Raw genomic sequence first — 13,504 nt, 5'->3', positions numbered from 1 at the left:
AATATTTGAACTCACATTCAGTAGTAAATGTTTCCTTTAAATGGTCTACCTCATTGCTTTTCAAAAGTTTCTCTAATCTCATTGGTATTGGAATCACTAGAAAAATGGCTACATATTAAGAAGACTGAGCTCCATCCCAGAAATACTGAATCAGATTCTACATTTTAGTAAATCTCTGATTCATGTTTTTACAATCAAAGATGAGAGTTCCCTTTCTTTATTACCTTAACTTTCTCATGTGAGAGATATGTAAAATTTAATTCATAATATATAAAGTTACAAAATGCATATCCTCGTGTTGATGCCTGAGTTTTATATTTTATTTCATAAAAGTGGAATTAATATACTCCTTTTGGACTTATGTCACTTTTTTTCCAAAGGCATTTAATAGTATCATTGTGTATAAAATTTCTGAAATAATTAAAGTCATCATTCTACATGAGATTATTTCTACTAACTCTCATTGCAAATTTAACTAAATGAAAACAGTGAACAATAAAGTGGTAAATGTGATATCTATTTACCTATTCTTATTTCAGGAATTGTTAACATTCAGGAATGTGGTCATTGATTTCATAAGCAAAACTTATGTAGAGATGTGATATTAGAGAATTACAGAAACTTTGTCTTCCTGGATAAGCATAATGTCTCTTCAGAATTTGTAATTATAATTATTCAATTTCCTTCTTTGCAGAACATCTGGGGATTTCTCTGTATGAATGAGATTCATATTTTTGCTTTCAAGAAAAAGGGCATTATTTTGGTACAGGTCAAATATTAATGACATTTCTTTTAGTCTTTAATCTCTCCCTTTCTTGGTATGTTATATATCCTTCCCTTTAGAAAAGTGGTACTTACAGTAATTCAGTGATGTGAAATATTGTGAACTACACAAGCAGAGAACACAATTGAGAAGCCAAAAAATTGAGAGGGAAGCCAAACTTCAAAATATTCATGGAAAAGTTATCTGGCAGAAAATATTTTTTGGAATTTTAGGTTTATTTCTCTTGTTATCATTGAACATGCACTTCAATATGTTATCTTGTTTTCAAATTCTTCAAAATCCAGTAATGGCCCAGTTCATCTAATTTAACCACCAAAATCCCCTTTTCTAGTGACTGTCAGCACAATTGAAAAGATCTTCTAGTATTTGTGGTTCTCAAGGTAATATGTACACATATTTGGAGAATTCCAGGTCAAGCCATTGTAATAAATTAATAACCTAAATAGTTTCTCTAATATTATTTATATTCATTAAAATTTATATTCATTAAAATTCCCTTATCTGTGCTCTTTACAAAATACTTAAAAAGAATTTCTGTGAAGTGAAATTCAAGATTCACAAAGAATGCTCTTTTGGGGTATAAAGTCATAGTTGCAAGTTGCAGTCATATGAAAGAGTTTGTAAATAAAATATTTATAATTATATAAAATTTTTGGTTAAATTTTTCTTTCCTGTTTTATTTTATTTTGTAGAGTAGGTTTCATTTTGTAGATTTGGTTTTCTCACTTCACATATTACTGTTTTATTTTTGTCTATATTTTATGAATGTATGCCCATTTCCATTACTTCACAAATTAGGACATTGTTGAAATTAAGATATGCTTTGTTCTTGTTTCAGTTGCCAATAAAATTATATGTGCTTTCATTTGTTTGTGTAAATATTTTAACTTTTTAAATAAATTTTATATTTTTTGCATATTGGTTATTTATCCTGCATATATGCATAGTAATATAAATTTTCTCTATATTAATGTAATAGGTATAGATTCCAGGCATACTCTATTAATGTACTACACCACCAATCCCTTTCTACTTATCTTTCAATGGAGGTTTTCAGTTATTGAGGATGATCTTCAAGGTGAAATCTTTTTTCCTCAGAATTCCTAGTAGCTGAATAACATGCATGCCCATTATCTATATATTAATGAATTTGTTCTTACTTAGAGTATAAAGACCATGGCATTTTAAAGGTAGCTTTCAAGCACTTTGTAATTCTTTTTTAATTTTATATGTCATTTGAAATTTTAATTGTAATCAAAAACACAAAGCAATACTTAATCTCCCCATCATATCATGTATGTTCTTCAGTAATGTTAATTCAAATTGTTAGGTAATATATCTGTAGAACATTTACATCTCAAAAATCAATACCCATGTAAACAAAGACTCAACTCTGTCTTCTCCCATCCCTTATGCCAGTCTCATTTCTGTTCAGAAGGTTTTTGTTTGTTGAATTTGTTTACATATCTCATATAAGTAGTGTTCTTCCATAGTTTTAATTTTTGGAAATGACATATTTCAGTTAACGTAATGTACTGAAGATTTATCCTGCTTATAGAACTTTCAAAAAATCATTCCTTTAACTCTCAAAATATTCTGTAGTTTCTGTATTCCAACTTGCTTTGCCCTCTTCTCAAGGGGTATTTGGTTTGCTTCCCCATGGTAGCTCTGTTGAATAACAAAATTTGGTGTTCAATTGTCTTAATTTGCTGTATATGAGAAGATTTATTACACTGAGAATTCACTATGTCTGTCTTAATTGATGTCAGCATTACCAATTGAGTATTGTAGATTTTAATGTTTTTAAATAATGAAAAAAACTTCCCCCAAATTTGTTTCTATTTTGAATATTTTGAGGTACTCATGAGACTTTGAAATTTCATATAATTTTTAGAATATGTTTTCTGCTTCTACAGAAAGTAACAATGGGAGTTGGAGAGATATTTACATGGAGATTCCAGGTAACTTTGAACAGTACAAAATTCTTTTAATTTAATCTTTCAATTCCGGAAAAAGGCCATGTTTGAGAATATTCAATCAATTGCCTCATATGTGTTGATGTCTGAACATTGTTTCCACTTTTGATTTCTAAATTTATTGTATAATAGCCAGAAATCAATTTTAATATTTTTATGCCTGTTAACCTTTTTTTCTTTCCCACTGGTTTATCCATTTAATATTTAATTTGCAATTGAGAAAATTTAGTGTAAAATTCAAAATTTGTTTAAATTATTTTTCAAAGTCTTCTGTTTTTTTAATTACTATTTTGTTTGACAGTTTATTTACAGCAAGTGTGGGTTGGTGTCTCCTAGCTTTAAAGTGTCACTTTCTGTGTCTGTATTTACTTTTCTCAATCTTGCATTTCTATAACTGGGAAGTATATTGTGTGTTCAAACTATTTCTATTATTATTGCAGTATTCTAGGGAAAGGGTCTTTTTCTCTTCATATAATATTCTATTTTGCCTCTTTTTAAAGATTTTTTTTAATTTAAAATATATTTTACCTCATAAAACTTCTTGATTTAAATTGTTTTCCACTTCATAATTTGGTCATCTCAACTTCCTTTTGGTCACTTTAGTATTTAACACTCTTCTATTCTTTTGTTTTTATTCAAATTGTTTCCTTAGATTCAGAGTTCCTTGCAGATTGCATGTATTTGTATTTCTTTTAGAATTTTTTTGGTTTTAAATAATTTCTATTTAGATATGCAAGGTTGTGGTATGCACATACATGGAGTATAATGTCCCATTCTTGTGGTTTTATATAAAATGGATTTACACTGCTTGTGTATTCATATTTGAATAGGAAAGTTATATCTCATTTATTCTATTGTCTTTCTTATACCCATCTTCACTTTCATCCCTTAATTCCCCTTTGCCTATTTCAACAAAATTTTTTTCTTTCCTCTCCCAGGTTATTGTGTGTTAGCCTCCACATATCAGGTAAAACATTCAGACATATGAAGTGATATTTTACTAAATCTATATTTAACATTTAACAAGCACTTCTACATATCTAGAAAAACTAAATGTTACAACTAAAGCCTCAATTTGTCCACTATGTACATGACAGGCTTGAAGAAATTGTATACATTTAATAATAGTTCTAATTTGAAAATGTGTTTAAAATATGAGCATTCTGGTGCTAATGCTTCAATTTTCAGAAAACAATTCTTCCTTGGAATTTCAACACCAAACTTACAAAATTTATTTCTACTTTTTTTTTTTAAGTAGCATTTATTTTTTAAATGTTAATGTGTGGATTACAGGAAAAATAAAAACACAAGCAAAGAACAAAGTCATTCAGTCACAAGCAGCTTAGTTGGACATGTCCCTCCAGGTCGTGCATATACATACACAATATCCCATTTGTGATTGAGATTGTAGTGTGTATCATGCTTTTCCACACATCATGAATACTCACCAATTCAAAATCCCAAAGCTACATGAGTATTTTTGATAACCAAGAATACACTATACCAACTCAATCTGGTATCCTTTCTTGGGGACAAAAATTTCATTGAAGACAGAAATGGCAACAGGCCTCTAGGATAGACATATTGGCAGAGTTACAACTAAAATAGTGCATTCCCTTAATGCTCAATTTAAAATGAGACAAAGCAACAGGATACACCAAGTTTGTTTCATTACCAGATTTCTACTAAAGTATTAGCAAGAATGCATGTTCCCAGTGAATTAAAGTATTCCTATAGTATAGCCAGAAGATGCACACACCAGTGGCTCACATGGAAATGTCAATCCTTGAGCACTTGCTCCTGTCTTTCCCTGTGTGCGCCCCTGTGCTCCTTTGCTGCCAGCCTAACGAGCAAGTCCTGATACACAAAGCTCAGAGACAAAGCAATTCCATGTCCCAGATGCATCTTTTCTATCAATTATAACTAAAGGTTATTTACAAATTGGCTAATTCACTAACTCTACTTTTTATGACTCACTGTTACCCTCAGGACATTTAGAAAGCTTAGATGTTGTGAAATAAAGTATGAACTTTGTGCACAATAAACACAAGTACTTTACCAAAAATGCATATAGATCTATGGTTATAATCTAAACCTGCCTTCCAGATATGGAGCTACTAGCAAAGAGCATGTCCCCTCACCCTTTCTCTTCTCCCTCAGCATCATTTCAGTGACTAAATTCAGGACTACCCCTAGCTCCAAGAGGTGGATTAACAAGGGTCATTCCCAGAAGACAGTTCTTCCTAAAAACTAACAAGGATATTTATATAGGGATTATTTTGCTACTTCTAACAAACTTTGGGCATTAGAACTTATACTTTAATACCCAGCAATACTAACTAAAATGCACATATAACAATGGCTAGACAATCGGAACTAATCTAAGGGCACAGAGTGCTTCTCTATGCATACTTTCTCATTCCCCCACCCACCACCCAGTGAATCTTCCACATATTCTCCAAGACATCAAGTTCAACAATTCCATTCTCCTAAATGGCAACCATTCCTATACAGTAACAAAAAATACTTAAAAGGCATTACTTTAGTCCTTAACTTTTACCATGTGTTGTGCACCTTTAAACATCTAGAAACACTAGATGTTTCCAACAAGGACCTAAGTTTTAAACTATACATACAGTAGCACTGAATAAACTGCAACTTACTGAACAAAGGCTACACTCTGAAGCAAAACCCCCTCTTTTTAAAGGCTAGAATTTGAAAGTGTCTTCCAAACAAGAACATTCTGGCCTAGAACCCTTCCCCTTCTAGTTTCTTATCAACATAGGGGTCAGATATATGCATCTGTAATGCTGAGAGATGACTAACAATTTCACTTCCTAAATGGTTTTAAGAACAGTCTTTCCTATGAATTTAACATGAAGCATACTCAATGTGTTAGTTTACTCACTCTACTTGTCATACACTGGCAACCTGTTTAACATCTAGATAGACTAGATGTAAATTAGGACTTGTGTCCTTTATATACACTATTTACATAGTAAAACAAAACTCAGATATAAGAGACAATGGTCAATCTTGCTTCACAGAAAATACATTGGTATAAAGCCCTTTGCATTTTCTTTTCCTTCTTCCTCCCTGAACAGCACAAATACAATGTGTACTGCTCAGAGAACTGTTTTGATCATTCCATTTCTAAAAGACAGTTATTTCATTATGGATTTTAACAAAAAGATATCTACAAAATGTTTTATTTACTACCTCTACTTTTAACATACTTTGTGCACTTCTAAACATCTAGAAAGACTAGATGTTTCAAATAAGGACTTAAGTTTGTCCACTATGTACATAGTAGTGTTAAATAAACTACACACATGTAACAATGGTTACATCTTAAAGTGTCTTCTAAGTAGGATCACTCTGGCCTAGAATCCTTCATTTCTTCCACTTCTTTCTCCCATGTCACATGTGCCACATCTGAGTGTCACATGATGTTATAATTTCACTTCCAAAAGTCCTTTTCAGAAGACTGCCTTTCTATGAATTTTAACACAAAGTGTACAAAATGTGTTAGTTTACTAACTCTACTTTTGTCATACATTGGCAACCTCTTTAATATCTAGAGACTAGATATTATAAAATTAGGACTCCTTTGTCCAGTATATATACAATATATACAGCACAGCAAAGTTAAATGAAATGCACATCACAGGGCAATGGGTAAGCTGAGGTTTTCTAGCACACTCTTAACAAAACATCCTTGCAACTTCTTCCCTCCCACCTCCCTCAACCCAGTGAACAAGTACAGACAGTATTCTGTTCAGAGGTGGCTTAACAATCCCAAACAGTATTTCCCATCACTTTTTAAAAGCTATTTACAAAGTTTTAATTCTACCACTTCTACTTTTAAATATATCAAGCACTTCTAAATATATAGAAGGACTAGATATTCCACATACATAAGAACCTGTCCACTATGCACACAGCACTGGTAAATAAAATTGCACACGTAGCAATGGTTAGAATCTGAGGTATTTTCTAATATGACCATTTTGTCCTTGAACCTTTCTATCCTCACATCCCTCTCTTTCAGTCCAGTGGACAATTACAGGCATATGTAATGCTTAGAGATGGCTGAACAAATTCATATTCAAAAGTCATTTACAGAGGACAAGCTTCCCCATGAATTTCAACACAAAGTGTACAAAATGTGCTAATTTTACTAACTACTTGGTCATACACTGGCAACCTCTTTAACATCTAGAGACTAGAAGTTGCAAAACTGGGACTCATTTGCCCATTATATACACTATATACACAGCAAAACAAAATGCACGAAACAAAGAAAATTGATGTCTGAAAATGTCCCAGGTATGAACACACTAACATTTTACCTTTTGCAATTGCTTCCCTCCCACCTCCTCCACATCACTGAACAAGTGCAGACAGTACTATACTGCTCACAGAGGAGGTTTAACAGTTCCCTTCCCCAAAAGACTATTTCATATGAATTTTAGCAAAAAGACATTTACAAAGTGATATTTTACTATCTCTACATTTAACATACATCGGGCACTTCTAAACATCTAGCCAGACTAGATGTTTCAAGTAAGGACTCAGTTTGTCCACTATGTACACGACAGTCTTGAATAAACTGCACACATGTAACAATAGTTCTAATTTTAAAATGTCTTCAAAATATGAGCATTCTGACCTGTCACCGACCCAGTGGGCTATAATGCTCAAAATTTTCAGAAGACAATCCTTCCTAGGAATTTTAACACAAAACATACAAAATTTGTTTACTAATTCTACTTTTGTCATACACTGGCAACCTCTTTAACATCTAGACAGACTAGATGCAGATTAGGATTCACTTGTCCTTTATATACACTATATACACAGCAAAGTAAAACAAAACCCATAGACATAAAGTACAAGTCTTAGCTCACGGTAGGCACACCCAAGGACCAGCACACAACTCTGTACGACTCAAAAGGGGGTTTGGCTACTGCCCCCCCCAAAAAAAATTTCATAAGAATTTTAACAAAAAGAAATGTACAAAACGTGTTGCATGTTACCACTTCTACTTTTAACATATATCAGGCACTTTAGAACATCTAGAAAGCCTAGATATTTCCAAAAAAGTACTTATCATTTTCAACTATCTATACAGTAATGAGGAATAAAATGCACACACAAAACAATGGTTACAATAGGAAAATGTCTTTGACATAAAATCAGTCTGCACAGGACCTCCTCCTCCTCACTGTCAGTCTTCTCCACGTCCTCCAACCCCCTTAACAAACGTGGACACGTGCAGCTCCAGAGATGGGCTAAGGAATCCATTCCAAAGCCACTTGCAGAAGACATTTCCGATTTTTAAAAACAAAAGGCCATTTACAAGACGTTATTTTCTAACCATCAGACCTCAGCAACCTCTTCACATTGAGATGTCCAGACGCAGCACAGGTTTTAACAGGTTGGGGGCAAGTTGAGAGCAGCTTTTTCATATTATATACACAGGCCTTCTACACACGGCCAGGACCTCTCCCCAGGGTGGCGGCCATGCACGTGATGACCGCTTCTCTTGGGAGAACGCACACCAACCGCCCGAGGCCGTGAACCGTTCCACCCGTCATCGTCTTCGGGGCTTCGCTCACCTTCCGGGACGGTTAAGGCCTTTGTTCGCCCATCCTGACCGGGCGCGGTCTCGAGGAGCCGCCCCGCGCGGTCGCGGAGGGCCCTCGTCTGCGCGGCTCCTCTGTCCAACGCGCGGCCGAGCTTTGGCGCGTCCACTCTCCACCGAGGGCCCTCGAAGCCCCTGCCGGCCTCCGCGTTGTCCGGGTGGCCGCCATTCTTCTCGCCCCGCCATGCCCGCCGCCACCCAAAGGCGCCACGAGCTCTGCGGCGGCTTCGGCTGGGACGAACAGGACTGGACCCCGAGACCCGGCCGCCCGCGGGGTCTGGGGGCCGGGATCCGACAGGTCGCCGCCGCCATCAGGTCATCCAGCCAGGGGAAGAGGCTCGCAGGTCCTTCACAGGCAGGGCCAGCCAGTGGGCAGTCGCAGCGGGAGCTCCGGATGTCTGCAGGGAAGAGGCCGCGGCCTGTCCCCGGGCCCCCCAGCTCACCCACCTGCCGGAGGCCGGAGGGCCCCAGAGGGCCCGGAGAGCTGGCCGCACTCCGTTCCTCACCACGCTCTGGGCCGGAACTCATAAGGGAGTTTATTAAGCAAACAGAGTGTCTCCCTGCAGGATAAGAGAGAAAATGAGAGGAAAAGAAAGGGAAAGAGAAAGGGGGCATGCAAGAAAGAGTGGAAAAGCTAGGAGGAGAGAGAAAGCAAGTCAGGGGGAGAGAAAGCAAGAGAGCTACTAATTCTACTTTTGTCATACACTGGCAACCCCTTTAGCATTCAGAAAAACTGGATGTAGAGCAGGATTCCTTTGTCCTTTATATAGACTACATACAGAGAAAAGTAAAACAAAAACCATAGGCATAAGAATAATGGTTACTTTTGGCTCCTTGTAAGCACTCTGGCATGGTACTTCAAGGAACCAGCACACAATGCTTATTACTCAACAGATGTTTTGGCTATTGTACTCCACAGAACATTTCATAGACAATTATTAAAAAAGAAATTTATGAAATGTATTATAATTTACCACTTCTTATTTTAACATGAATCACACACTGTAGAATATCTAAAAAGATGATATTTTCAAAAACCCCTTAGCATTGTCAAATATATCTACAGTAATGAGAAGTAAATTGCACACACCAGAAATGGTAATAACATTAAAAATACATTTTATGTATAACAAATCTGGCACATAATTCTTTCTTCTCATAGTGAAAGTCTTACATATTTCCTCTAACCCAATGAATAAATGTGGAAAATTTCACTCCTAGAGGTGGTCTAACAACTCCATTTCAATATCATTTTCAGAATACTTTTCTGACTGCTAAAAATAAATGAAAGGGGCTGGGGATATAGCTCAGTTGGTAGAGTGCTTACCTCACAAACACAAGACCCTGGGTTCAAATCCCCAGCACCACAAAAAAATGGATATTTATAAGATACTATGTTATAACTGCAATATATGCCAGTAAACTCTATAAAATTTCGAATGTCCAGAGGTAGCAAAATTTTTAAAACTTTGTGGGGCAAGTTGAGAGCAGTGTTTTAATATTATATACACATATCTTCTACAAATGATCAGTAAATCTTCCTGAAGCATGTTGGGCATTTCCAATTGTTGAAAAATTTTGTTACCCTACAGTTTCTCCCTTTGGTAGAAAAAATGTCCAAAGGTGCTCATTGTTGGACTTGGAACTTTTCTTGGCCACTATTCTTGAAATACTATGCCCCATCACTGAATAGTACAATTTTATCAGTGCTAGCTTTGGCTAGGATGGTCAGAATGGTACAGGAGGCTTGAGAGCCAAGGGGTTCTAGGTCTGGAATCTGAAAAATCAAAGCCACCATCAGGTCACCAGTGTGAGGAAGAGGCTGCCATCTTTCACAACCTAGGTCAACCAGTGTGCAGTCACAGTGGGAGTTCTGTGGGTGTCCAGGACATAGGCTTTGATCTTTCCCTGGGACCCCCATCTTACCCAGTAGCCTGGAATTGGAGGGCCTTGGAAGGTTTCTATGAGCAGATCATGCTCCATTACTTGCCACACTCTTTCTGCCAGAAATGACTTGGCAGTACTGTTTTTTTTATATTTAATTCTCATGGTCAAGATGCTTTTTGTTACTTTCATAATAATGTAATAATAATCAAATTAATTTTAAGAATGAAGAATTCAGTACTCTTCTTTTGGATATCATTTTCTATATTTGTTATAATTATTTTTCCTAATTTACTTAATGGTTTAAGTTGTGCGTCATTCCTTTTCATAGTGGAATACTTTGATTCCTCTCACACTTCCCTTTATTTATTTTATATTATGTGATATATATATATTCATATATATGTATATATATGTATATATATATATATATATCCATCCCACTTCTCTTTATGTTTTATAGATTTTTAATTTTCCAAAGGATCTTCCTAAATTGATAAGACTGGCTTGAACCTATGATCCTCCTTGCTCAACTCTCCCATGTTGCTAGGATTACAGATTTGAATACCAGGTAGGCCTCTCTCAGACATTTTTTCTTAAGAAATTCTTTACTAGAGAATTTGTGCATATTTATATTAACATTTTTTGTCTGAATTTAGCTCAGTAAATTTCCTTCAAATGGTTATTTAGTGTTCTCTAGGTAATTCATAACTCACTATTCTAAACAGAAATACCTAATATTTTTTTGTTACTTTAAGTAAGAACATATTTCATTTATCTTTATATATTGTAGTTTTGTTAATTGATTTGTCCTTTAGAAATCAGTCTATAGTAGATTATACAGTAATTGGGAAAAGAACATGGAAGTTTAAAAAAAATAAAAAGTAGTCAACTACAGTGCTACATGCTTGTAACCCCACCTAACTGGGAGGCCATGTAAAGGATTTGAAGTTTGAGGCAAGTCACAGAAACTTAGAATCACCTTGTCTCAAACAAATTTAAAAGGACTTGTATTGTAGTTCAGTGGCATGGCATCCTTAGGTTAATCCTAAGAACCACACATAAAAAATTAAAAGTAGAATGACCTTGTGATCCAGAAATGCCTGTACAAAATATGTGTCTATAAGAGATTAGGTCAGTATGTTGAAGACATAGCTCCAGTACTGTGTTCATTGCAAGCTGGTTCTCAGTATTCAAGATATAGACTAACACAATGTGCCCATCAATGATTGAATGAGTAAAAATGTGATATTTATATGGTATTACTCTTTAGAAATAAAAATAAATATATTATCATTTAAGGTGTATTAGGATTAATATACAGGACTTTGCATTAAGTGAAATACAGCAGATACAGAATCAGTTCAAGGAGTATCTGTTCACATGTGGAAGTCAGAAATCCAGGGATTTTAATTATAGTCACCTGGTACTGTGATCTGTGGAGTGTTGGAATGTTGTTACTCAAAGTCTAGAAATTTTTATTTAATGGGCATAAGGTGGTCAAGAGTCTGTTGTACCACTGGTGAATGTTATGAAATAGTTCTTGGTAAATACTAGTAGAGTAAAAGTAATATTTGTAAGCACAATATTGATACTTACATGAAATAATACTTGTGTTATTAATATTACATTTGTCATTTTACCTTGCAAAAATACACTAAAATACAATGACATAATTAAGTACACAAAGTTGAATTTGTGTACTTAATACTAAAACTAATCCACTTGTAACACAAATTTTAAAAAGAATTTATTAGTCTTGATTGCCATATATTTATTTCATCAAAGTAATATTGGCATGGACTGCACAAGACTTTTATTACCTCTCAAACTTGTTTTTATGGAGAATCTTCTTGACATAGGTGCATATTTTTCTCATCAAACTTTTGTCCATATTTCTTCTTAGAGAACCTAAAGAAACTTGTTGAATATCCATTGTGTTAGCATCCAAAATCTACCTTTTAGTTCTAAATCTCTCTGTCTTGTGAGACAAAAATCAGTTTTCACACAATATTAGAGAAATCCAGAAATATTTGTGTATGTTTTATATTTTCCTTATTTTACTGAAAATGAAGGTAGCTTGTAGATTTTTCCTAATTGCTCAATGCTATATGATGAAGAAACAAAGATGATGAAGAAGGAAAGATGAAGAAAGAAAGTCTGTGGTTGGTAAAAGTAACATATTTTCCTTTCCTCTACTGTATTGCTCTCTCTAGTAATAAACTCAACTTGGATGCTGTGCTCTCTGCAATAGTTCAAATAATTTTTACAACATGATTTTTTCTGTACAGTTTTATTTAATGTATATTTATGTATCAATGATGACCATGTGTTTGCTAATCTCTTCACTACTGATGTTCTGGCATTGCTAACATTGCTATAATTTCCTATGCTCTGTAGGCAAAATATATGCATCCCAGTCTACTAAGTAAAATAGCTTTCTTTTTAAATTTATTTTAGCCATGACTACTCAGCAGACCCAAGAATTATTACAAGACCAGGGAGTAAGACCTGTATTTCAAAAAGTAATTAATGGAAAATATAGAAATCAGGACCTTGACTATTTAAAGGACAGGACAATATTGAAAATTGTATGTGAGAATGAACATCAGAAATCAGATTATCAAAAATCAGACCTTATTCAAACTTGGAGAATTAATACTGAAAAGAAGTCCCACAAATGTGAAGAATGTTGCAAAGCTTTTAATCAACAATCACACCTTATTCGCCATCAGAGAATTCATAGTGGAGAGAAGCCATACACATGTGAAGAATGCAGCAAAGCTTTTTGTCAAAGATCACACCTTATTTGTCATCAGAGAATTCATACTAGAGGGATGTCATACAAATGTATACAATGTGGTAAAACTTTTAATGCAAAATCAAGACTTATTTACCACCAGTGAAGTCATAGAGGAGAGAAGACCTGTAAATGTAATGAACGTAACAAAGTTTTTACTGCAAATCATACCTTGTTTGCCATCAGAGAATTCATAGTGGAAAGAAGCCCTACATATGTAAAGAATGTGGCAAAGCTTTTACTGCAAGATCAAGCCTTATACACCACCATAGAAATCATACTGGAGAGAAGCCCTACACATGTAAATAATGCAGCAAAGCTTTTAATGCAAAATCATCCCTTGTGCACCATCAGAGAATTCATACTGGAGAGAAGCCCTACAAATGTAATGAATGTGACAAAGTTTTTAATGC

At 34.8% G+C, this 13,504-nt stretch overlaps 1 protein-coding gene across 1 annotated transcript in view; it reads right to left on the bottom strand.

Moving 5' to 3' along the window:
• LOC124973207 (collagen alpha-1(II) chain-like) overlaps positions 1–8,935 on the bottom strand; it is a 45,969-nt gene extending 37,034 nt beyond the window's left edge. Inside the window, exon 1 of the mRNA XM_047537289.1 lies at positions 8,382–8,935. Coding sequence (XP_047393245.1) covers positions 8,382–8,935 — 554 coding nt within the window. The remainder of the gene's footprint in view (positions 1–8,381) is intronic.
• Positions 8,936–13,504: the final 4,569 nt, after the last annotated feature.

This window comes from Sciurus carolinensis (assembly GCF_902686445.1).
Source record: "Sciurus carolinensis chromosome 14 unlocalized genomic scaffold, mSciCar1.2 scaffold_101_arrow_ctg1, whole genome shotgun sequence".
In the NCBI taxonomy this organism is placed as follows: domain Eukaryota; kingdom Metazoa; phylum Chordata; class Mammalia; order Rodentia; family Sciuridae; genus Sciurus; species Sciurus carolinensis.
The sequence above is the reverse complement of the archived record's forward strand: the minus strand, read 5'-3'. Positions and strand labels throughout refer to the sequence as shown.